We start from the raw sequence: 24,548 nt of genomic DNA, 5'->3' as shown, positions 1-24,548 counted from the left end.
ATTCCAAGTCTCATTCCCGTTTTCTCTTCAAAGGAAACAGATGGAAAAAAATGATGTTTCACCCTTTCTAAGTGTGTATCTGCAGACACAAAGCAGCTCTGTTGCAATTGCAGATCACTCTAAGGTTTGACACAGGAGAGCTGGTGCTACAGGGAGCTCACAGGGGTCTTACAGCACAGGAACAGGCTGACAGCACCTCATGCTTCTACCTCAAATGCAGAAAAATCCCCCAAACCAGCATGTAAGGAGGTGTATTTGGGCCACCTTTGGGTGGTGGGGCTCCCCTCTTCTGCAAGGTCTTCTGCACATTGGTTCCCCAGCCACACACATGGCCTGAGGGGGCACAGCCTCTGCTTGGGAACCCAGAACTGTTTCCAAATCTCACTTCAAACGACACTTGAAGGCAGTACCTTCTTTCCTAGGTTGTGATGCTTTTCCCAGGAAGTCTGCATTTCCTGTTGGACAGCTTCCAGCAGCTTGTAAATTAATTCATGGGGCAGGAAGAGGATGAACCTTGCAACTATGCTATTGCTCTCACAGGTCGATTTAGCACAAGAACAGAAGCGGTCTTAACAAGAATAATAATTCCCAATTGCTTAAAAAAAAAGTCCTAATTATTTATTTCCAAATCTTGATAGTGCATTTTACAAGTTTTGGTAGATTACATTGGTTTTGTAAATGCTACTTAGTTTTCTAAGTACATAAATGCTTGATACAAAAGGTTAAAAATGCTTCACATTCTGCTCTTCCTCTCTTCAGTGGCCATCAGCCGAAGCCCTGTATACTACTTCTGATCTTTTAGGAAAAGATTAACTATTTCCAATCACTTAAGTGTTAATTTCTCTTTTATCTGGACATAACTTTGCAACATTAATAATGTAATCCAAAATAACCCAACAACAGAAACATTTCTGATGGCAATGGTTCACGTGAGCATTTATGTATCGATTCAGCAAGTCATTTGACTGTAGATTTAAAATTAAAGCTCAGACATGAAGTCTTGAATGTCTTCTTACAGCACCAAAAGATGTGCTTATGAAGGAATCTGCCCAAGACTCATCAGTGGTCTTGTCCTCCTGCAGGAGAATTGTGTTTCACTGGAGTTGGGCCAAAATCTCAATTTTTCAACTTCATTAGTAGCACCGGGTGAGGAATCAGAATTTACCCTGTCCTATTCTTGTGGGTATTTAGATTTATTTTTTTTTTGTTTTTTACTGTGTCAGTACATTTTGAAACATCATTTCAGAAAAATAAAATTCAAAATTGAAGCATTATTGTATAAGCAAAATAAATTTATTTTCCTTATACAATTATCAAAGCAAAACATTCTGACTTCACTTTGTTAATGATTTGTTCTTCCTGGTAAATGAAGTTTTAGTCTCCCGCCTCCTACTTTCCAGTTCATCTACCTTATTTCTAATTTGCTCTCCTCGTCCATTTCCCTTTATAAAGCTTCTTCACAGCACCATTTCCCTTAACTACTACGAAGCTTCAGTTTGAAACCTGTGTTTGGCTTCCATGTGGCTGGGCTCTTCGGTAGTTCTGCAGTAGGATCTCTTCCTCTGTTTGCCAAGTTAGGAAATTAAAAATAGTATATATTTTGCTGAGGACTGGGCTGGGCCAGGCTGCAAAATTAAGATCTTTTCTTCAAAGACACTTTGCAGGCAAAGAAAGCTCATTTCAAAGAACTAGATTGTTCTGCTAAAAAAGAAAAGGGCAGAAGCAGATGTGACACACTCATCCAGATCCTGACTGGCAAGCTTAGGACTGCTTGCAGCAACGTTTTGGCTCAGGTTCATCCTCATTTGCACTGATCAAAAGAATAAGAGCGTGGCCTGCTTTTTGTAGGATCAAAGGTATCAGAAATGGAGTAAGTAGATTTCATCTTTTCCTTTAAGTTATGATGGTTTCCTCAGTACGTCTTGATTTCTTGTTGAACTACTTCCAGCAGTAACTGCAGCTTCTGCGTAACATAATCTGAAGGGAAGAAAAACAAAAAGTTTAATCTGAAGGATATCTTAAACTGGGGGTGAAAATCAGAGCATCAACACTGATTGCTGTAGCATTTTATATTAGCAGATCACTGTATCTGTTTTCTTTCTTACTATACTTTTTTTTTCCATTCACTGGTTACCAGTACACCTCAGCACAACACCAAATCCAAAGAAATCAAGATTCACAATTGAAGTTATAAACTAAAATCGAAACTGGGCTCTTGTTTCAGAGTAAATCATTGTACTTGTGCCACCAGGGCTACACCCAAGCTAAATCTGTGCCATGGAGAGAAGATATCTTTCATTTACACACCCACATCTGTGCCCAAATCTGTACTGTTAGACAAGCTGCTCCGTCACCAAGCAGCCTGCAGGCTGCATCATCTTTTCCTATCAGTCCTCTCCCCAGCCTTTCAGCAAATGTGTTTGTGCATGGGGTTACAGTACTCTCAATCTCTCCATACTCACTTTTGATCTTTTTGCTCAGTTTCAGCCAGATTTGACAGAGGTGCTGATCACACAGATATGATAAAGATATGATAGCAAAAGTGATCCTCTTGGTTCCCCCTGTTGGTAGACCTCAGCCCTGCCTTTTCTAAAATAACACATGAAGCTGGTTTATCAGTGCATTCACGAGCCAGGCCAGCCCCCCACAGCACAGCCTGCCCCTTCTCTTCGGCCGTGGAGGCTGCATCCCAGAAAGGGCAGGGAAGGGGTGACAGGGATTGTGACTGAGGTTCCACGAGGTCTGTTGGTCACGGAGTGATTTGTGTTAGAGATGAGCACTGGCAGCAAACCAACATCTCTACCCTGAGTGTGCTTGGGTCCAGGATACCGTAACCCAAGCGCATACTTACAAAGCAGGCTACGGCAGCGGTTTGACATTTGCCTGTGGATTACGAGGTAGTAGACTGGAAAGCCACTTAACACCATGGTACATCCGATGCTAATGTTTACAGGGTCCGAGTAGAAAGACATTGCCACCGTGAAGAGGCAGATGATGGTAAAAGAGACGGGAATGAAGAGGGGCACCTGGGGAAAAGAACACAGAGGATGCTCAGGCAAAACTGATCAGCCTCCATACATGCCAGCACACACTGTATTCTCTTTCCCATGTTAAAGAAGATGAGAAAAGTCATGTATCTGTCCTGTGCACTATTTCTGTACAATCAGTTGTGAACAAGTAGGATGCATAGAAGAAAAGTTTACCTGTATCACCCTGGGAGCCCAGTGTGCCCTGAGAGGCACATGCCTCCTTCTACATGCATTGATATAAACCTCACCTCATGTGCATTGAGGTCAGAGGTTGGACTCAATGATCTAGAGGTCTCTTCCAGCCTAGAAATTCTGTGATTCTGTGATATAAACCTCACCTCATTTGCAACAAGACACTGAGCCAGGGAGAAGTCAACCAGACCTCACTGCTCTGTGAACATACAGCACATGTGCGTGTCCACACACCCCTAAGCTTGCCACCTGTGGCAACTGCTAGTGGAAAATCTGAAGCCATGAGCAGAAGCCCTTAGAAACAAGCCGTTCTTTGGCCATAACACTTGTAACTCATTTTGAGCTGCCTCCAGCTTGCCTGAGACCTGTAGTGACCGAAACAGGGTAAACCAGACACTCAACTCCATAGCACTTGCATCAAGAACATGATTTTCAATGACACCCTGATGAAAGACCAAAGTAGCTCTGAGCACGTCAGCCTCACCTTGTTGGGTGAGCCAACTCATCTGTATTATCCGGAGAGTAATTTGGAAGACCGTAACAAATAAGCTGTGAAACATTCCCTTAGTCCCTAGATCCAAGCAAGCCAAGTTACTCCTCGCCATAGCTGATAAAGGAGCTGCTGATCTCACCTAGGGTGAGGACCTCATTTTGGATGCTGACCGTGCCGAGCTGAAAGAGATCAGTTGCTCTAGTGATGGCACCCAGCCAGCCACCAAACTCCTGTGCTCCTGCTGCCTTTCCAGCCAGAGCATCCCTTGCCAGGGTCTCCTACGTGCGTACATTCACACTGCACATCTGTGTGAGAGGTGCGTGAGGGGGCTGCTCACTCCTCTTCCTGGTGTTTTCTTACCATTTTTAACTGAAAATGCTGTGGGGGGAAATTACTAGCACAGCCACTCACCTTTTTTATTATTTGTTCTCTGTAAGCAGGCTAGTGTCAGAAGAAGAAATATTTCTGACCACTGGAGAGCAGCACATGCACACATCACATTCACTCCTTCGCTGTTGCAGATGACTGTACTTTGGGTTTGAAGTGGGCATAAAATCTGGGGGGAGGGAGGAAGAGAACCAAACTGCCCGCATTTCCCTCACTCATTCAATCTGTTCTTAGGAAGCGTTAAAAACCTAAACCTCTACCTAAAACAAAATGGGGCACACTCCCAGAAACTGAAAATATCACCAGTGCTATCAACTAATAAGCTTCTCCAAGGCAGGCTGGTTGGCTGGTTTAAAATAAAAAAATTAAAGCTTATTAAAAAATCTGGTTCTGGGTGAGTGCATGAGCACAGCCAGCCAACAAGCTGGGAAGCTTCGAGGTCTCTGCTAAACACACTGTCTCCAGCAAAGACCAAGAAGAAAAATTACCCCAAACTTCACATCAGGCCTCGCTCGGCTTGGGGAGGAGCCCTGGGAGTGGTGGAAAGCGTTTCTTTCCCCTGAGTTTTTTGCTGATCAGCTGCCCAGTGCCTGTGGCCTTGGAGGTCTCCTCTCCTCCACAGGAACTGGCTGGAGACACCAAGCAGGCGCAACCAGAGAGGGGAACAAACTGTGCACACGATGAGCACAGCCCCGGCCAAATGCAGATGATCCGGCAGTGGGAGAGGTGTCCCAAGCACAGCAGGGGCTGCAAAAGCCACACCAGCTTCCCCGGCTGACACAGGGGACCGGCTGCTTCCCATGAGCAGAGATCCCAGCAGCCACCAGAGGGGCCCAGCTGGAGGCCAGCGAAAGGCACAAGGGGCCAAGCTGCCCCTTGAGGAGCAGGGGATTGAATCTCCTTCGCCTCCCTGCTTCCCTCTGCCCACTTTTAATGCCTCTTGATGCTTATGTCCACAGGTCCGGTGCATCCCAAACGTGCTGGAGCTGTACATGTGCACACATCTGTTTGTGGCATGTATCAGGCAGCTCCTCACACCCTTGTGCTTAGCACAATCAGTGTCCCACAGCAGTCACATACGGCTATAGGCTCACTGAGCCCATCACCTCCCCCATGCAGGAGGGCAGGTCCTTCTCTAGGGGCCACACCATCCACTAGCTGCTGTTAGCTGTGGCTAAAGGAAATGCTTTGTGTTATACATGCACACAGTGCACATCCTCAGGGTCTGTAATGGCCCTGAGTTGTGCGCAAGCTGCTTTATGCTACACAGTATTTCTGCGCCAGGAAACAATTCCCTGTAAGTCAAGTTTACTCCCAGGACTCCTCTGGTAATTCCCCTTTCCCCCAAGCCTGACAGCCTTCTGCTTCTCAGCCAGGGCTGAGACTTACCTACCACTGAAATCACATCAGGAAGGGTTCCCCTTGCAGCTCAGGAGAGGTGAGCATGGGACCTGCACATCTACCAGCTCCCAGCACGATACCTTGTTCCCTGGAGCAGGCTGCCAACCTCTTTGGCTGCAGATGGTGACACCACATAGAACTGTTTTTATAGGATTTACTGAATCTGGCCATTTGGGTACATCAGCCAACCTGAGCAGCTCCCTACATGCCTTACTGAGCAAAAGGGATTGAGGGCCCTTGGAGCCTAAAGGCAACCACAGCTATGCAATGCTCTAATTCTTAGCAGTGGATACAGAGACAGAGAAAAAAGAAAAAGAAAAAGAAAAAAGAAAAAAGAAAAAAGAAAAAAGAAAAAAGAAAAAAGAAAAAAGAAAAAAGAAAAAAGAAAAAAGAAAAAAGAAAAAAGAAAAAAGAAAAAGAAAAAGGATTGGCACATGTGTCTCTGGCTGTCAGACACACGCCATGTGTTGTTACCTTGAACGGGCTCCGCAGCTCCGGGTGACGGCAGCGATGGACAATGAGCCCAAGGGTGGCTAATCCTATGAAGAGCCATCGGGAAAAGCTGAAGAAGTTCATTAGATGGTAGATATCTCCGATACACACCATGGTTGTAACCAAAGGGAACTGAGCATTGTGAAGATGAAATACAGTCATTAATGCCTTACTGCAGTCCCCAGTCTGGGAAAGCTAATACGGATCATCTCCTCTAGCCCCCCTGCAATCACAGGCAGCTACTTCACAGCCCCAACATTTCTGAGGTCACCGAACATGTTACAAAACCCTGTCATAGACTGAAGATTCCCAGCAAAAGTCCCAAATACAAAATTGCAATGTGCTACAGAAAGGAGCAATGGAGATCAACTGCAACCCAAACCTGAGAGCCTCTCCACAAATGCTCATTTTCTGGATTTCCACTGAACCTGGGAATTTCAGTTTTCCAACTAGCCAAAGCCTGGGGGAGATGGTAGCAAACATCAAGCAGTAACTGTGACAGATGGTGGGGACAATACCTTGAAAGAACACGTTCAAGGCAATAAGGCAGGGACTTTGGGACAGCAGGGTTCAGACCTCACTACTTGCACAAGGGGACCTAATAATTTACAGCCATTTCCAATGTTCCACTTTCTTCATTTTATGGAAGCTCACTTAGTGTCTCGATACCCTTTAAAGCTCCTCAGCTTCTCCAGGCTTTGCAGATTGCCAGACCAAACAAGCAAGCCAAGACTGCAAGAAGAGGGCATGTCAGACAGGCAGATCCCCTTACCATTAACATGACAGCAGGAAGAGGAGTATGTCTTCGAATGTGGATCATGGAGAAGAGAGGAGGCCACTGCCCTTCCCTGGAAGCCACAAACAGTGTCCTAGAAAAAGACAGGGAGCCCTATGCATCAGCACCCCACAGTCACACTAGACATGAAGAGATCCATAGCAGGACTGACCAGAGGCCACAATGCACCCCACCCACATATCTGTTCTTTAAGGTCACAGTTCTGCGCTCAGCCTCACTTTTTAGAGGATTTGGAAAGAAAAAAAAAGTCTCCAAAGATTAATTTTGCATAGTTGTCCAAGCACCAATTAGCTCAGCACAGAGCCCACTGCTGGTACTGTCCCCACAGGTGGCCCATTAGCAGAGATCTTTGGGCAAGTCCAGAGCGACCATGAATGAGGTCAGGCTGGAAACAGAAACAAAGCAGTAGGAGGTAGAGGGGTCACAGACCTCAGGTCTTTGTAAGAGAGGCTGGAGAGTTCACAAAAGGCAACTGTCAGCCTTGGTGCCCATCCCAACAGGAAACTGGGCTTAACACCCAGGAGGACCCGACAGGCCAGGGATAAAACATATATGCATAGATATAGATAGATATATAAATTATGTAGATATAAATGCAGTGCAAGCTCCTCAAAGACAAGAGGGTTTTCAAACCTCTGGCCATTTGTTGGACAATATAGTTTACTATCCTCCAGGGAGGCCAGCTACACACAGGGTCAGCTACAAAACGACAGCGAAGAGCTTCTTGCCTCCATCCCTCCTTTGAATCGTGAAAGGGCAATTAGGGAGAAGGCATTGCATCCAATTTTATAAACTTAATATCCACAAACTATGCCAGAGCATCAGCTGGGCTGGAACAGAGCCCAAAGCAGCTGGGGCATGAGTATATAACTGGTTTTATTGCTGTCTCTGTGGTTTTGCTGGGGTGTGGCTGGCCAGCAGCCAGGGAGGCCCCATCACTGTTTATACGGCCTTTCTGCAGTCGTTATGTTAATGATGTCAGGAAGGGGGAGAGAAGGATGACAGGGACGTGAAGAACCTCCAGGGACTTCCCACCCTCCAATAAAATTGCTATCTAGAGGAGTTAAGTGGGGGGATTCTCCCCACCGTATTCCACGCAGGACGTGAAGGTAGCGGATCACATAACTCATTAGCTCCTGCACTGTGAAAGATCCCTTTCATAGCAACTGAGTTTTCCTTTTGCAATCAGAGCTGTGAAACGGAGCTGGCCCCAGAGAGTTTGCTCAGCTCCCCAGGGACAGGACAACACACTTCTCCATGAGCTCTGCCCTCCTCTCCGGTTTCAAGGCTCCCACAAGGACACGCAGTGCAGTAACCAGTGGAGCTGGCAAGATGTTTTTTTCACGGAACAAAGTTGAGCCTTGACTATTGCTTTGGGAGTGGCCTGGTCATGATAACTTTTCAGTGAACTCAAAGGAAAGTCCCCCAGGGAGCATTTGCTTTTGGTCAGAGATCCTCACAGCGGAGGGGGACCCTGTGCCCTGCAGCAAAGCAGCTGGGCGAAGCCAGCAAAAGATGGCTCCATTTCACTGAGCAGCTGCCAGTGTCAACAAAGCTCATAGTTCCCCAGAAACACTGACATTTCACTTTAAAATGAGGGGACGGGAGGAGAGGTTAAAAAAAAATCTTGTTTTTATGACCAGCCAGAGATAGTTTAGAACTGGCCAGAAAAAGGAAGGGGAGACCCTTAGACAGCCAATGGTGTCCTGTAGTTTACACACTGGGAGTCAAAGGCCCTGATTTTCCCACAGGAGTGGTTAAAGTGCCATCAAAAGGACTGACAGGTGCACAGGTTACTGGTGCTTCCCTCTGAGTCAGTAAGCCAAAAAAAAAAAAAAAAAAAGTTAACATCTCAGAGATCTGACCTTGAAAAGGTGAGGATTCCTCCATTCATGGTTCCAAAGCAGGACAGTGCGACAAGGACCGGGACCACTGAGATAAGGCTTCTGCAGGCCCGCTGCACAAAACTCTGGGGGAAGAGCAAGCGTGACTGTAGGAACATATGGTGATCTCTAGATGACATCGGATTCAAGAGGAAAAAAACTTCCTCCATTGCAGGAGTAGAATATGACTCATAAATCTTGCCTTTTCTGCTGTCATCTGCAGCTTCTTTTACATTATCATTTAGGAAAGACTAGAAGTTACTGTTGTCCCATAATCCAGAGAAATAACAAAGCAAGAAAGCATTTCATTAGGAAAACCATCTCCTAGACCCTTGCCATAACCACCCCCTCAGCAGAAGCTGACCACACTAAAGAAAGATATCAGTAGGGGTGACGACTCACCACCGCCACAGCTGGAGAAGCCAGAACATCTTGTGTTCCCAGGACAGTGTAATAGGAGACATTGGTGAGCATGTACCCCACAATGACGGTGATCACAGACACAATGACAGCCAAGGGGATGTTTCTACAAGAAAGGGGAAGAGAGGCCCACAATGAACAGGCTGTTCCCCCTTTGCTTTTCATCGCATTGCTGCAGATTGCAGCTGGCACTGGTTAGGTGAGCCCACAGACTTATTTCTTCCCATGCTGTTTGCCAGCATTAGGGGAAGCAGTGGTACCCCAGAGGCTGGCACACTAGAGCCGCCTGCTTCTCCCAGCCTTACCGTTCAGGTCTGACCAACTCCTCCCGCACAAAGCTGGTCTGAAACCTGCACAGCGGGGAGACACAAGGAGAGAGGTCGAGCCCGGAGCAGACGCAACGCGCCGCCCGCTGGGTGCCCTCCTGTCACACCTACCAGCCCGAGTAGGCGAACATGCCTGCGTAAAAAGCCAAGGGCAGCTTGTCCGGGACCAGCGACTGCTTGTCAAAAGCATCCTGGAAGTTTTCAGTGTGGCCTACAGAAGAGATAAGCAACAGATACAGAGCAGGGAAACGTCAGGGGTAGACTTCCTTCCCACGGGTTAACATCCTGCCCAAACCTGGGAGAAGCGGCTGTGACTTCCCTGGAGCCAGGCATTTGGATTTGTTTCAGTGCTTTAATTGGTGGTGCTGTGCTGACATGCAAGCTGCATACACAGTGACAGAATAAATCTATCTCCTGACCAGCTACTGGAGAAATTTCACGGCAGCGTCTGTTTCTCCCTCAGACTGTGCCTGCTGTGGAAATGGGAGACTGTGGGGACACGAAGTTCTCCCATCCTTTTTTTCAGCCTCAAACTGATTCCCCAGGTTGACCCCCTCCTCCCCACGCCACCAGCAGCTGGACACTCGCTCTTTTTTGATGTGGTGCAGCCAGCGAGGCAGCAAATCCGGCTCTTGCTGCGCTCCCCCCGGCCCCACCAGCTTGCTGACCCCGGCCCCACGCTGTGCAGAGCATGGGAACCAGGGGGGAGGCAGCCAGCACGGGAACGGCCCTGCAGGAGGGGAGCTGGGGACACAGGGGGCAAAGCAAATGCAATAATAAAAACTAGAGGCAGCAAAAATATCAAAGTCAGGATACTGGTTGTGAGGTATATTCTATATCAAACTCAAAAAAAAAAATAAAAATAAAAATAAAAATAAAAATAAAAGGAAAGACAAGGAAAAACACCTAATGGCCTCTCATTTGAAGGAAGAAGAAGGCAGTCACAAGCAGTTATATTTCTAACATTTTGAAATCCAAGTGCCACAAAGTTTGGACTCCACATCTATGTTCAGTTTTCCATATCACAGTGTCTTTTCATATCAAAGTGACAAACTACTCATGCAGTTGTGTCTCTCCAGGAAAAGGATGAAATGACACAGAGCACATGGAGAAAATCAGGCCACATCCACAGAGATGCCTCTGCGAGGAGCTCTGAGATGAGACTTGGGCATCCAGGTGTGAAAACCTAGCCCAGGAAGTCTCTTTAAGAAATGTGAGTCAAGGGGAAGGCAGTGGCAGAGGAAAGGACAGGAGTGTGACTAAAGAAAACAGAGAAAGGCTGTAGAGTGAGGCAAACTGATTTAAAAACAAGCACAAAAACTAAGTCAAAAAGAAAATGGACTTGAAAAAAAAAAAAAAGAAACTGGAAAATGGAAGTGGGCCTACTGGGGCAATCTTTCTGTATTCTAAAACAACTGCTGATAAGTGATGTGACACAAAAAGAATTTACGGTCTGCAATATATTCATGAGTGATTTAGAATCCCCCACGAGTCACATTAAACACAACCTGACATCCTGGGGTCCCTCCACGGATTCTCTCTCCAGATGTCACCAGCACTTATCCTTCTTGCCTGAGGACGGGTGCCAGGGCTCCAGATTGTCATTTGAAGGCATTCCTAACAATAATGGCTCAGGATTTCTAGCTGCAGGGCAGTCCTTCATTTCAGAAGTGTTGCCCGCCTGAGGGGGTTTTTTGCATGTTCAAAGGAGCCAGCTCCAAACATCAGAAAGAAACACAAATGTTGAGCCTACTGCCTCTGCTGTTCCCTCTGCAGAGGAAGGAAATAGTGTGAAGCCATAGTGGGCTTCATCCCTTGGGTGGGAATGCCAGGGGCTTTTCTATTGACTGAGACTTGGATTAAAGCCAACACTCCCGTATCAATCCCAGAAGATACCACTGGTAGGGTTTTTGTTGTATTTTTTTCCTCTGCACGTGAACGTGAAATCCTGCATGAGTCCATTGTCAGTTTACTGCCTTACTGCCCATCTCCATTAGGAGGTTAAAAGCATCAGCTGAAGCCACAGGACAGTTAGAGATGCAGTTACCAGGGCTCAGCTGGGGGCTGGGGGCTCCTTGCACAGCTGTGACAGGCTCAGGACACCAGGGGATGCTGTCACATGTCCCTGCTATCCCTTGCCTTTGTGCTGCTTTGGAAGGGTTTGGAGCCACGCTGACAATGGGCTGGCTGTAGGAAGGAAGACATCAACAGAGGTGTGTGCCTGCTTCACCCTGGGTAGGTTCATCCCAAAGAAAAACTTTGAAGAAAGCAGAGCTGAGCCAGAAGCATCAGCCCCAGCGAGGTGACACAGCTTGAAGCTGACTGCCCCTCTCCCTCAAGCACCCTCCGTCGGCCACGCACCTACCCTGTGCCAGCAGCATCATCCCCGGCACGATGATGAGCGCGAGCGCCAGCAGCTTGACGATGGAGAGGGCTGTCTGCAGCCGGGCGCTCCAGGAGACGCTCCAGGAGTTGAGGGTGAGGACCGCGTCTGGAGAGGAGAGACCACACCGCTGCAGCCCATGCTCGACACACACAGGGGAAGAAAATAAATAAATACAGGAATGCTCCCTGCCCGGGGGATGTTACAGAGGGTGTTCACGGTGAGAGACAGCAGGCAGGGTGTTTTCATGGCTGGGTGCAGCACGTGAGGCCTACAAAAGCCTTGTGGCCTCAAACCAGGCAGCCTTTGTGCAATTACACATGAATAGTTTCTACCCCCGTACTCGGCACCATCCCCTCAAGACCCTGGGCTCCAGCTAGACAACAGGGATGCCCTTGCTCCTTCTCGGCAAACACCAGGGCCCTGGAGCAGCTCCTTGGAGCAGTAAGCTTCGAGTGGCCAAGGAGGCAGCACAGGACCCCAGTCCCAGAAGATAAAGACCTGTAGGCACCCCAGGTCCTGTGCAGAGAGGCTCCAAGGCTGGCAGTGGCGTGAAGGTGTACTTACAGTACCCCAGGAGAGAGACGAGCTTCACGGCAGGAACAGGGGCTGCACAGGGGGCAAAAAAAGGCTCCAGCAGGTAGCGCCCAAATGCCAGCGAAACCACAGCACTGTTGGCAGGCCTGGCGAGGAGAACCAAGCACAGCATCAAATTTTGGTCCATGGACAACCAAAAATAGCTGGGTGGAAGCTTCCCACACAGCCTAATCCTGCTCCACAACGTGGATCCCATAGAGACTTTTTCATAGTTTTTTCTCAGCAAATGGGTTAAAAGGCACATGCTGCAAAAAAAGGTTAATTCTTAGCTTGAAAGCAAAAGTTGAGATTAATCATACAGAGCAAAGCTGTGTGGTTCATGTGTCCTACTTCATCCCAACATACATGGAGGACAGGCTGCTGGAAGGGGAGGATTTTCCTTTTTCAGGTGGAAAGAAAAGTCATTTACAATTTTCTAAATTATTACTTAACTCAGGGCTAAGCCAGAAAGTTTTTTCCACAGAAGAATGTGAGAAGTTTCACAATAGAATGAGAAGATCTGAAATGAACCTGGCATCTGCTCCCTGTCACCAAAAATATATCACAGTTCTTGGATGATACCAGAGCTGCCAGGGGAGAACAGAGATATTCCTCAAGTACAAATCACACTGAACACATGCAACTGTTTACTCAGTCTGTCTTCTTCCTTTTATTACTGAAAGTCTTTAAAAGTTTTTCAGATTTTTTCCCCTTTTCCTTTATAAACTGCTTAGACTTTTGCCTGGAACCACAAATTAAATAAATATTTTTTTAAATAAATCAGAATATCCAGCAAAGGGCAAACAAACAAAATCTCTTACCTGATAGCAAAAAACTCAGCCCACAGAAATAAGAAACTTGGTAGAGGCCCTAATGTCTCCAAAATGTAGATATAATGTCCTCCAGACTTGGTGATCCTTGTTCCAAGCTCCGCATAACACAAGGCACCTGGAAAAGTTCAGGTATAAATGAACTGAGTAAATCATCCCTTGGATACTCTTTTCTGCATGACTTCCAGGAATTGACAGAGTCTGTTTAAAAGAAGTGGTGAACTAGAGGAAGAAAAGGGGGCTTTTGCAGAACCACTCTTTTTCTTATTCTAGTGTGTTTAGAAGAAAGTTCACTGTTTTGTCAGAAGGAAGGAAATTTTGTTGCCTGGTTAATGATGTAACTTGTCCAGGGGAGCTGTGTGGAAGGGTGTGTGGGAGAAACACTGCACTAAACTTAGAGAGACATCCTATGACAAACATCTTGGAGGTTCATGTTCTCTCATCTCCCCTCTCAGCTTGGTGTAACGGTGCACACAGGGTGGCTGCAGCACTCAGCTCACCGCCAGTAGCTGTCCTGACCATTTTGATCACATTTCTGATCATGAACCACGTTCCTGTGTCCCTATCTTGCACCTTCACATCTTCATTTGAAGTCCCCAGAGAGAACCTGGAAGGACATGTCTGAGAAGGGAGACCTGGTACCGATAGAAATCATGAACCTGACACTGCAGAGCAAGGCAAGCCTGAGGAGACAGCTTTAAAACTTCCAGGCAAATGGAAAGAAACCTTTACACCTCCACCTGTGCCTCCTACTCCCATGGAGATCATTCAGATCATGCCACTGGTGAGGGTTTTCCTGCCTCTCTGCTGGTGAATTTGTGCTGAATCCCTGTCCAAAGTCTTGGATGCAGGCAGAGCCCTCCTCTCATTTATTCCAGTGGGTTTATTTACATGCTTAAAGCTTATATTTAAGTGCTTTGCTGAAGTCAGGCTACAGAGCCACACTTTAAGAGAAAAAAAAAAAAGGATAAAAGAAAGCAGGCCATTTAAATATCCTGAAAAAAAAAAAAAAAAAGCATCAGAAAAATGATCACAGGAGGTCATCAAGCTGACAAAAGGGAAGAGAAAACCAACAGATCCAGCTACAAAATGCAGCAACTCAACAAAGAGCAGTCGGGACAGAAGAAGCTACCAAAGGCTGCCACAGAGAGAGAAACCTTTCCAGTGTGGAGGCTGGGCTACATGGCCAGCACATGCCTTATCACTTATCGCTCTGCTCAGTTAAAAGAGACTCTTTGCTCACATGAAGCTGTAAGATTTTTCCTTAGGCAAAAGTATATCACTCCCCAAACAGCCATGCAGAAGCTGCATCCCACATGTAGGGTAACGCAGCCTATGCTCAGCAGCACGACGTGAAATACTGGTAGGCATATGCAAAGAGCAAGAACCACACGATTGTTGCCAGATTAACAACTGAACATCCCAATTTCTAAATGTCACAGTGCCAAGGTGTTTTATCCACATGGAGTATTTCTCCTTTCTTGTTTTTTTGTTTTTTTTTTTTCTTTCCTCAAGTTGTAAAAGTGGAAGAACTTTAAAGTCACTCGCTGAAAATAAGCTTCAGATTCCTCCCCAGAGCTGAGAGATCTTGCACATCTAACAGCACCTTTAAAGCACTTCTGAGAAGAAGGTGCTTGTATACAGTTAATGAAGGAAACTGAAAGCTGTGGCTTTTACCCATGGTAACTGTAAGAACTGCATTCTTTCAGAAGAACCAGAATGAAAGGCACCAGGAACTGATCCACTCCATCTCCTCGCTCTGTGAAGCAGCAGTCGTACCCAGACCCCTTCTGACAGACACCCACCGACTCTGGCAAAGGCCCGTGGTGGCCCCCAGGCTTACTAAGTATTTTTTTCTGCTACATTCAGAACAGGGAATTTTAGGTCCATTCCACTCCCAGCTATTTATAATACAATTTTGCTGGCTCCCCTCACCTCCCAGGTGCTTAAGCAAAAGCTTCCCTAACTCTGCACTCACCAAACATTGAGAGGAGCCCACAGGCAAACCAGACCACCAGGGAGAAGCCCACAGTGCCCGAGTTTTTCAGCACTCCTTTAGGGGAGATAAAGATGCCGCTGCCAACCATGCTACCAATGAGAAGCGAGAAAGCCCTCAGCAAAGTTATCTTTTTCCTCAGAAAGACAGCCTCCTCTTTTTTCTTGTCTTTCCCCATGGCTTCTCTTCTAATCCCAGAAGAAGCTCATGCATTTAGGAGTTATGGTGACTCTCAGCTGTCCTCAAGGCTCACCTGTAAGACAAGGAAAGAGTTAGGGATTTGGGGGTCTTCTTTTCTGGACAAGATTTTTTGCAGCAACCTGTCAAGATCTGTTGATTCCTCCTCAGCCACTGGCTATAACCAGCAGATAAACCACAGCTGCATATAATACACTCAGCATCATCTCATATCAGCACAGCTCCTGAGAGGGACTGGCAGCTTTTTCTCCCACTTCTGCCAAGGAGCACAGAGAAACTCGCATGCCACACTTTAGGACATGATTTCCGAATGCAACTTTGATGCCCAAAGAGAGGTTTGCAGCCCTGGATGGAACTAGCCAGGTTAGGGGTTAATTTATTGGGAACTAATTTGGGTGAACATTGATATCGGCACATCAGCAGAAAAACACATTTCACGTTGCACACCTAATAATCAAGACCTTGAGGGTCAATTTTATTTATTTATTTTGGAGGAGCAAAGAGCCCTGTTAGTTGACATACACAAATGGTTTAAGCTGTTTTAATTTACCATCCATCCCTGAACAAACCCTAGCTACAGCCTTAACGTGAAGGCTTCACTTTATCAGTGTTCCTTAATACAACGCCAAACGCCAAGCCTTTTCACTATCAGATCACTGAAGAGCCAAGAATAAATATTGCTGTGTATTCTAAGATAGAGGGCTGTCACTGATATCAGAAATGCTGTTTCTACTATTAATACAAATCCCTTCTCGGTAACAACAGCAAGGGTGAGGAGTTTTTCCGAGAAAAGAAAGAACTTCGGGCACTCCAGGGATCTCAGAAGCTGACCTCGATCCAGCCCTTGTGCTGCAGCAACCTCCTGCTTCATCACCCCGGCTCTCATTCCCCATTACTCAGTGGCCCTTCCCTGCAGGGACGGGCAGTGTTACAAGCTGCATTTCCAGGCAGTAAAAGACAAGACACAGAGGCTACAGGCTGTGCTCGGTCAATTGGAGGCAAGGAATCGGCCTCCAGCTTCTCTTGGTTCTGGGCTGGTGCCCTCAGCAAGAAACTCTCATTTAGGTAGGTAAGGCAAATTTCATATCAGTTAGCACAGTCTAATTTGCTGTAACAAATGTTTGTAGTTAGCCTAACAGCCAGGTGGACATTTTACAATGCTAATTAACCCCACTAGAGCAGACAAGATGGGTCTGGAATCATCTGGGTCCTCACCTTTTTTTGTCCTCACCTGCCACACATGGCCTCCAACACACTGCATCAGTGATTTTTGCATTACTCTAATGCTGTACATCACGGGTTTAGCAAATACTTGCCCCAACCCCGTGGCTGTGTACTATTGCAGTGACACTGTACACGAGAACTGTATTTTCTAGATTACTTACATTATTTAATAGTTGTATCGGTGTGTTTGTGAACAGGCAGTAGCACATCTAAGAAGCCAGAAGTTATTTTCCAGATGTGCTGTATTTCCTGTCCACAGATACAAATGCCCCCCAGCTCTGCAGGAACTTTTCCCATTGCCACTCACTCACGATACCACACTGTGCAGACTGAAATAACGGAGGGCTTCTGTCCCATCTCCCTGGCTATTTCCCCTCCAGGAAGGAGCAGGTTTATCGCTTTCTCCATGCACATATGAGCAGCACATGTACAAAGCCCTCTCCATCCACCAGCTTTAGCTTTCTCTGAGATCGCGCCAAGTGCACAAGCATCTTCTCAATCAAGCCAGCCAAGCCTGGTTATTAAACCCCTAATAATGAGCCCCGGAGGGCTCCTCAGGCTGGGCTGGGCCACACCAGCATCGCCCGGTACCGCAGCCCCACTCCCCAGAGCCCCAGCAGCCTCCAGAGCCCTCAGCTGCAGCAACCTCACTCTAATTAATCAGCCCATGTGAAGCACTGCTATCATCTGGCTTTTCTCAGCAGAAAGGAAAAACCCAGAGCATTCATTTTTAAGGGTGATGCACAGACAGCTCCCCAAATTAAAACCAGCGTGAAGAGAGGTGTTTTGTGCACAGGTATGTCTAAAACGCTATTGTGAGAAAATTAAAAGGGCACTTATCTGTTTGGCTGGGTTTTAAACCAAGCAGGTGCGTTTGCAATCCATCAGCCTCCCATTTCTTGCTGGGATCGCCAGGCAGCAAAAGGCTGTGTCTCCTCACGGGCTCTGAAATTCCACAAAGGGCAGGGGAGAATTAAAAAAAAAAAAAAAAAGAGAGAGAGAGAGAGATCAAGTCAAATTTGCACACCAGGTTAATGATCCAAAGTAAATACCAAACTTCATACTTCTGTCCACATGTCTTTTTTTTTTTTTTTATATATACACTATTGCCATGCAAGAGTATTTGGAGATAAAACAGTCCAGCACAGTAAATTTCAGAAAGGTGAAATCTATCGGGATTTGTTCCAGAAGCTGTTGAAGGAGTGAAAGGAAAAAGAAGGAAAAATAATAATAATAAGAAAAAGAGTAACAGAAAGCTATTGAATAGCACTTCAGAGACACCTAGCAGAGAGCACCGCCTGGAGAGCCCGTTCCTGCCTGCTCTGCTTTCTAGCTAAATTCCGGCACAAGGCACATTAAAATGCAGAGATGTTAATCCTTGTGGCAGTGCCTAAGAATATTCACAATGTGCTTAGCACGAAGTAAATGCACAAAGCTGCTTTTTGTTCACCCTTTGACTTAAAGTACAGCCTCAAATCCTTCCCGTGCAAAACGCAATACCTTTGCGTGAGCTCACCAGCCAGCAGGACTGGAGAAAAACAAACCCATTTCACAACTTTTCACACCTGCTGGTCCTTTACTCAGTTGTTCTTTGTTTTTACTGATTTCTTTTTTTTCTTCCAAGCCATTAATCTTACCTTGCAGACACTGCAGCATGGATGGAGATGAAGGAGACAGACATAAAGGGGAAACCGTATTTGTTATTTGTGGTGCTGTCTAGAGGCCCCAGCCGGGAGAAGGACCCATCCTCGTGAGCACACAGAGAGAGTAGATGTTACTGTGCTGCAAAGTTATCCATATAAACAAGCAAGTTAGAAAGAACAGAGGGAGAAAGGATCCTTCCCAGTCGGGGAGCTGAGACCTAGAGCAAGTAATGACCTCCCTCCTATCACGCAGGAAGTGGGTGGCATCCCTGGGAAACAGTTCGTACCTCCAAAGTCCCAGTTCAATGACTTACCAAAAAAAAAAAAAAAATCTCAGCTACTAGGGAATACTCCTAACTATTTACAGCTGTATTTTCTTTGCATGGGCCTCAATCAATACAATACAGCCAAGAACAGGTTAACCCCTTCCTTTTCATACGGCAAAAGATGTAGGCATCAAACTGTTCTCTGCAGTCACACTACTTTTCTTTTTCCATGCCAAAAAATGTCACACCAATTCAATGTCCACTACAAGGCACAGGATCTAACTAAATAAAATCAGCAGTGAATGGGAGCTTTTTTATTCATGCATGAAAGTAGCATAAATAAGCTTTAATGAGACTGGTGGTGGTCTGTTCTGGGAACTCGATCAGAAAATCTATTTAGGAGACCTGAAAGATGTTTGTTTATAGACTATAATGAACACAAGAAACAGGCTAAAAAGACAAGATGTGCAGCTCGACTTCTTTTCAGCTTTCTACAGCTGTTTTACTGCCCTGGATAAGAAATCCAAAGGGACGGTAGCTAATAAATCAGGCTCAGGCTTGCAGCCTGAGATGTAGTAATAAATCCAGGGTGATTGCTGTAGGTGTAAGCATAAAGATCATTTCTAGTGGGTCCTCTTTTTAAAGAGTTTCACGAATTTAGTCTTGTGAGCTGTCTATGAAAAGACTGAAATGTCCTAGCACCTTTTTTTTTTCTTAATGAAAATACTTTAAGCCTTGAGAGGAAAACAGTTCTTGGCCTGGGTGACACTTACCCCCTTTTAATTTTATTTAGGCGTTTCCAGCTGTACTTTGGACAAGAGCAAAAATTTCTAGAAAACAGACTGATGAATGTGATGTGTCTGACATCCTGATAATGTGGTGATGATCTCTTAATTGAGAATCTAAAAGTGTTGAATCCACACTTCCATTCTCTAGCTAGAAATTGGACTAAAATGAGTCTGGTTTTCAAGAAGAAAAATTCCTCTTGGTATTAGACTCCTTCCTACTTGATTTTTTAACCTATTCCAATTTTAAAATTCTTTATTACAACCAGTCTGCCAAAGCATCCATTGCAAGTGCATATATTTTAATCATAGTGGCCCTGATTTATTTTCAGAAGATGTACAGATCATATGATGTCATCTCACTTTTCTAAGTATCTGTAATTTTTCATTCAGCTGCCATACGAAACAGTTCTGTGCATCAGAACTCATTTTCCATGAAAGCCGTGCAGGAAAATTGGCTCTTTCATTAACATTTCTTCCTTTCATGTCACCTGTGACACGTGCAAAACACAAATATGGGGCTGACACGCACCTGATTAAAATGCTCAGCTCTTCTTCCACAGCACCAGCTATTAAAGACTATCGGAAAGGTATTTCAGCATCCCTGTGAAATGAACTAATGCAATTCCCCTTACAAATAGGAGAAGCAAATAGCCCAGGCACTTGCCTCCCTGCCCATCTTCCCCAAAGGACCAGCACCGAGATGACCAGGTGCTAGGGCACACAAATCCTAGGGAAAAAAAAAATGTTTCACATGGAAACTGCCTAGCATAGTAGGATGCTTCCCGAGGCCAACATCTTGGCTCAATAATCTCTCTTGTGGGGCACAGCGTAGGGAACGGTCCTTAGAGCTTTGTTCTTTTGCAGACAGCACTCCAAGTAGCAAGCTGTTTTCACTCTCCAGATGAGACCTCCTCCCTGGAACAAGACAATTTGTCCTATTTGAAACTGTTTTCTTAGCTGCGTAAGACAGAACACAAACAAAAATAAATCTAAACATTTCTAGTAGAGGAGATCCAACAGAGAAGTCTAATGCTGTTGCAAAGTACAGCCAAATTTTCCAAAAATGAGAATTCCTTTTAACCATTCCAAATCAAAAAACAACCCTGAAATAAAACAACATCCCCCCCTCCTCCTGACGAGTTGTTGCACTACATCAGTGCTGTGCTCTGAGGCCTACTCTGCCTCTGACAGGGAGATGGGCAATGCTCGCACCCAACAGCCCTGGCTCTTGCAGGAGAAATTCCTCCATGAACCAGGCCTTTGCTTTACCTCTCACTCTGGCTGGGAGCTATGAAAGCTCTTGATTGCTAGCCACTGCCTGGTCACTTACCAGAAAGAGTTTTAGCAGCTTCAGGCTGTTCCCTAGGGAGGTGGGTCCCCATATCATGGAATAGGCACGGTGCTCGGCCTCCTGGAGGTGTCAGCCTGCAGAGGGGCTACGGTGGAAGAGATAGTCAAGGCCAATCTTCCCACCAGTGCTATGACAACAGCACCATCATCCAGAGCCACACCACACATCTGCTTCTGAGCAGCAAACCGGTCCCAAAGCCTTCCTAGAATTGTTCCACAAGAACAAGACGCATTTTCTGAATGGGGGGGAAGTGCCAAAATGGCCCCGCTCATAGCCATCTGTCCTCACAAAGAGGGCATTTCCCACCAACACACACTGATTTAACCAGCTATGGAGACAGCTCTCTCCAGGAGAGATTTATTTTATAATTTTTTTTTTGGAGCTGAAGAAACCTTCAACTGCTGCTGCTATGCTGCACATTTTTGGATGGTGGGCCCCTTCTGACAGAGGTTCCTGATCTACCCCCACTTCAGCCATCTGGAACTGAATCCTTCCAGAGCTGACTGTAATAAAATGCCTCTTTCCACATTGCCTCATATATTACCCCAGGTCCCCCCTTAATCTCACTGAAATGCTGCTGATTGATCACCCCAGGCCTCCCACTCCCCTAAGGCTCCACCACAGTGCCTGGCTTTCTTCCTCCTCTTCCTGCCTGAAGGGAATTCAAAAGAAAATTTAAACATTAAAGAGAAAAGAAACAACAGCCTTCACACCTGCATTAGCCACTCACTCTTGATTGCTCCTCACTCTCTGTGTAGCTGTCTAATTCGTGGTTAATCTTCAGCGTGCTGGGCTAACACCCCCACCGCAGTACCTGACACTCAGACAGCCAAGGCCCTGCCTCGAGCACAGCTCGGGGTAGGGGGGGGACTCTCTTCTTTTGGCCTCTCTGCTCAGCTGTTACTCATTTATTAAAATATAAGCCAAATATACAATTATGCTGGAGGGAACACATTTCCTTGTTAACCCTTTCTGGCTTTCGTCCAACATTTCTCAAGCTGCAGAGATTTATATTTTACTGCACAGACTTTCAGATTAATCGCTCGCCCTTCCTTGTGCCTCTGATGGAGGAAAGGGGGACAAGGAGGGTTTCATCCAACCACAACCACTACCTCATCTCCTGTGAGACAATACAGGAACGCACGGCCAGAGTTTCTGACAGCCCATCCCAGGTAACAGGGAGAAGAGCCCTGTAAAAAGCAAGCAAAGCCTCTGGCCAGGAGGAAAGCCTTATTCCAATTCTGCACCTACAAAGCTTGCTACAGGATTGTATTTTGCACTGTCGTCACAGGGACAAGTGCGCTGCCTCTGCCAGCTTTCCCACAGCCCGAGGGATGGAACTGAAAAGTACCCAAAAACCCGACTCGCGTGTCTTTCCAGGTAACGTACAAGCCACCCCCCGTTTTCACCTGTATTAAGTAAGTGAGAATCAGATTCTGGGAAGGAACACGTCAATAAAACTAGATCAACATGCTCACTGTGAAGGTTAAGTCAACATCAGGCTGTGTTTATTCAATTTTAAAGTAAGTACAGTCACAGAAGTGTCTACTGGAACAGACCTCTGGGCACCCATGAGAAGCAGGGCTGCTTCCAGCCATGGCCTTGTTTAGCTGAGCCTTAAACCGCCCAAGGACAAAGAGCTGCTCCATCAATGGGTGACCTGCTCCAGTGCTGCACCACCCCACTGGGAAGAAGCCTCTCCCAGTGCCTTCCCCAAACCTCCCAAACCACAGCTGTCACCCACAGCCATGTCATCTGCCACTACGGACACCTGCAGCAGCTGAACCTCGCATCTTCCAGCACTGATATGCTTACACCTGACTTTGGCACTGCTCCTTGCCATCCCTGCCCAACAACCGGGGCTCCACCAGCCCCACAGGCTCACTTTTCCATTAATGGTTTCCCTGAGGCCACTGGACTCAGCACAGCTGTGGCTCTGATGGCTGAAGCACAGATAGCTACAGCCAGGAGACAGGCACCCCGTGGATGTTCCTCCCCAAATGTGGAGGCTCCAGCACAGGCAGCCCATCTCTGGTGCTCCCTCTGCCCACGTCCTGCCCCACGTCCCCTCCACATCCAAACGCCAAACAAGCTCCTGCCCTGGAAACTCTATTTTTAGGGATGGTTGTTTGATTTGTGTTTTTTGCCCCCTCCTTTTTCCATCCTGGACTTTGAACCTCTCTATGATCTCTGCTGGTCAGAGGATTGCATCAGGCATGGCAGGCAGCGTTAGCAGGAATAGAAGGAAATACAAACAGCACTTCACACAGCACGCCGGCGGCTGGCAGGACGCGCAGCCGGCAGGGGTTACAGCCCCCAGTCAGGCTGAATAAAGACCAGCATCGCTGGAGGGGCAGGAGCTCCAGCTGCAATTACCCATGTTGCAGCAGAGGTCACCGCATCTCCTGCTTCAGGGGCAGGTCTGAGCGCAGCGGGGAGCCTCAGGAGGACATTTCCTTCACACACAGAGTTGAGCAGGGGGCCAGGGCAGCCCAACAAAGCTCTAATAACTGTCTCTCAAAGGAAGAAATGCCATGTGCATTTTCCCCTGTCACTGTGGCTCGCTATGGGTGCAGCTTATGTGTGGAGACAGGAGGAGAGGACCTTCCATTGCAGGACTGGGCTGTAGCAATGTCTGCCTCTGGGATCTGGGGTCCCTATGGCCACCACCAAGGAGTCACCACCCTGAATGTGAAGACCTGACGTCAGCTCCTCTGCTGGGTGCCTTAAAACAGCCCTGACCAGAATACCTCCAGCCCATCCCCTGCACCCAGCTTCTTCAGCACTCAGTCTGCTCAGGAAGGTGCTTATCACCAACCCACAAAACGCTTGCTCTGGGCATTTTGTTTCAGCTCCACAAAGCAGCAACATTAACCCCAGAGAAAAAAGCTCAGAGCAGAGTAGGGTGAGCACAGACACCGCAAACTCAGGCCACTAGGAAGGGCATTGAGAAGGGGCATGGGGGTGCTTGCTGAGCAGGCACTGGTAATTCAGACCTCTGCAGGTTCCCCTCCCCAGCAGACTGGCCACAAGGGACAAGGAGAACACAGAGACTACCCCTCAGCGGGTGAGGCAGGAGGTGGAGGGTGTTTACCTGCAGCAGTTCACTGCTCTGGCACTCTCAGCAGTGCTGGCTGGCTTGCAGGATCCTCCCTGTGGAGCAAGAGGTGCGTGAGTGGTGTCCTGCACGAGCAAGAGCGTTGCAAAATTTGGAGCCTCTGCATGCATTCCACGCCGATGCAGCTGCTCAAACGTAATTATGAAAAATATCAGCAATTGAATTGTGAAGGCATTGCAAAACAGCTAAGTAAAAAGAAAATAAACTGGCATGCTGTGATTGATGCAAGCACAGAACGGTCTCCACATGTCACTGGAGCCAGCGTGATCCGCACCAGCTGAGGGGCTGCTTCGAGAAACACAAAAACACTTCCAAAAGAAGCAGGAGCACAGCCGGGGCCAAGCCCTGTCACAGTGCCGCTGAGCCCCATGGGCCTCCCCTGCCACGCAAGGATGGGTTTTAAGGGATGTGAGGCCTCTAGCCATGGTTTGCGATTCTGCACTTGCCAAAGCTTGGGGTTAAGGTGTGCTGAGCCAGGATGATTTATTCAGGTGTAGGGAATGCTCCTCGGACCTGGTCAGAACCAGATATTTAAGCCACCAAGGCTGCTTGCTTTCCAGCAGCAGTGATGCTGGCCATCCCTGCACCCAGCCCCGCTTACAGCTGGCCAGGCCCATCTGTGCTAACGAGCCCCAGAGAGGCGCTGGGGCACTGAAGGGGGAGGCTATGGTCAGCAGACTGCGGCTGCCAAACAGCTGCCCGCTCCTTTCCCTGCGTCCAGGAGAGCCTGGCACGAAGAGCTGGGAAAAGGTTTCT

The 24,548-nt window shown here is 47.0% G+C and overlaps 1 protein-coding gene across 4 annotated transcripts; it reads right to left on the bottom strand.

Annotated features, from left to right (window-relative positions):
- Nucleotides 1–960: 960 nt before the first annotated feature.
- Nucleotides 961–23,913, bottom strand: LOC309883381 (cystine/glutamate transporter-like). 4 transcript variants are annotated; one of them, XM_082771375.1, is made up of 17 exons: nt 23,769–23,898; nt 20,654–20,759; nt 19,853–20,238; nt 18,264–18,408; nt 17,467–17,571; nt 15,187–15,459; nt 13,200–13,326; nt 12,370–12,485; nt 11,785–11,910; nt 9,531–9,630; nt 9,399–9,443; nt 9,076–9,199; nt 8,656–8,759; nt 6,767–6,863; nt 5,977–6,126; nt 2,852–3,026; nt 961–1,977 (listed from the first exon to the last, which is right to left on the bottom strand). In XM_082771375.1, the coding sequence occupies exons 6-17, from the start codon at nt 15,380–15,382 to the stop codon at nt 1,913–1,915; spliced, it is 1,425 nt and encodes a 474-aa protein (XP_082627501.1). In that variant the 5' UTR covers nt 15,383–15,459; nt 17,467–17,571; nt 18,264–18,408; nt 19,853–20,238; nt 20,654–20,759; nt 23,769–23,898; the 3' UTR covers nt 961–1,912. The 4 variants fall into 4 exon arrangements, 3 of the variants coding, with proteins under 3 accessions (XP_082627501.1, XP_082627502.1, XP_082627500.1); XM_082771376.1 differs by having other exon boundaries at nt 15,187–15,461; nt 17,471–17,571; XR_014318445.1 differs by having other exon boundaries at nt 5,977–6,064; nt 15,187–17,571; nt 23,769–23,913.
- Between the last annotated feature and the right edge of the window lie 635 nt (nt 23,914–24,548).

Source organism: Aythya marila (genome assembly GCF_965140915.1).
Source record: "Aythya marila genome assembly, chromosome: 1".
Lineage (NCBI taxonomy): Eukaryota > Metazoa > Chordata > Aves > Anseriformes > Anatidae > Aythya > Aythya marila.
Note: the sequence above shows the minus strand (reverse complement) of the source record. Positions and strands in the feature narration are given on the sequence as shown.

Excerpts from the sequence above, each read along its gene's own strand:
- LOC309883381 (XM_082771375.1), bottom strand. The coding sequence starts at position 15,382 with ATGGGGAAAGACAAGAAAAAAGAGGAGGCTGTCTTTCTGAGGAAAAAG. Across the intron at positions 8,760-9,075 it reads CTTCTCCAGCTGTGGCGGTG|AGTTTTGTGCAGCGGGCCTG; the intron begins GTGAGTCGTCAC and ends CTCTTCCCCCAG. Across the intron at positions 3,027-5,976 it reads AGCTGCGGAGCCCGTTCAAG|GTGCCCCTCTTCATTCCCGT; the intron begins GTAACAACACAT and ends TCTTTTCCCCAG.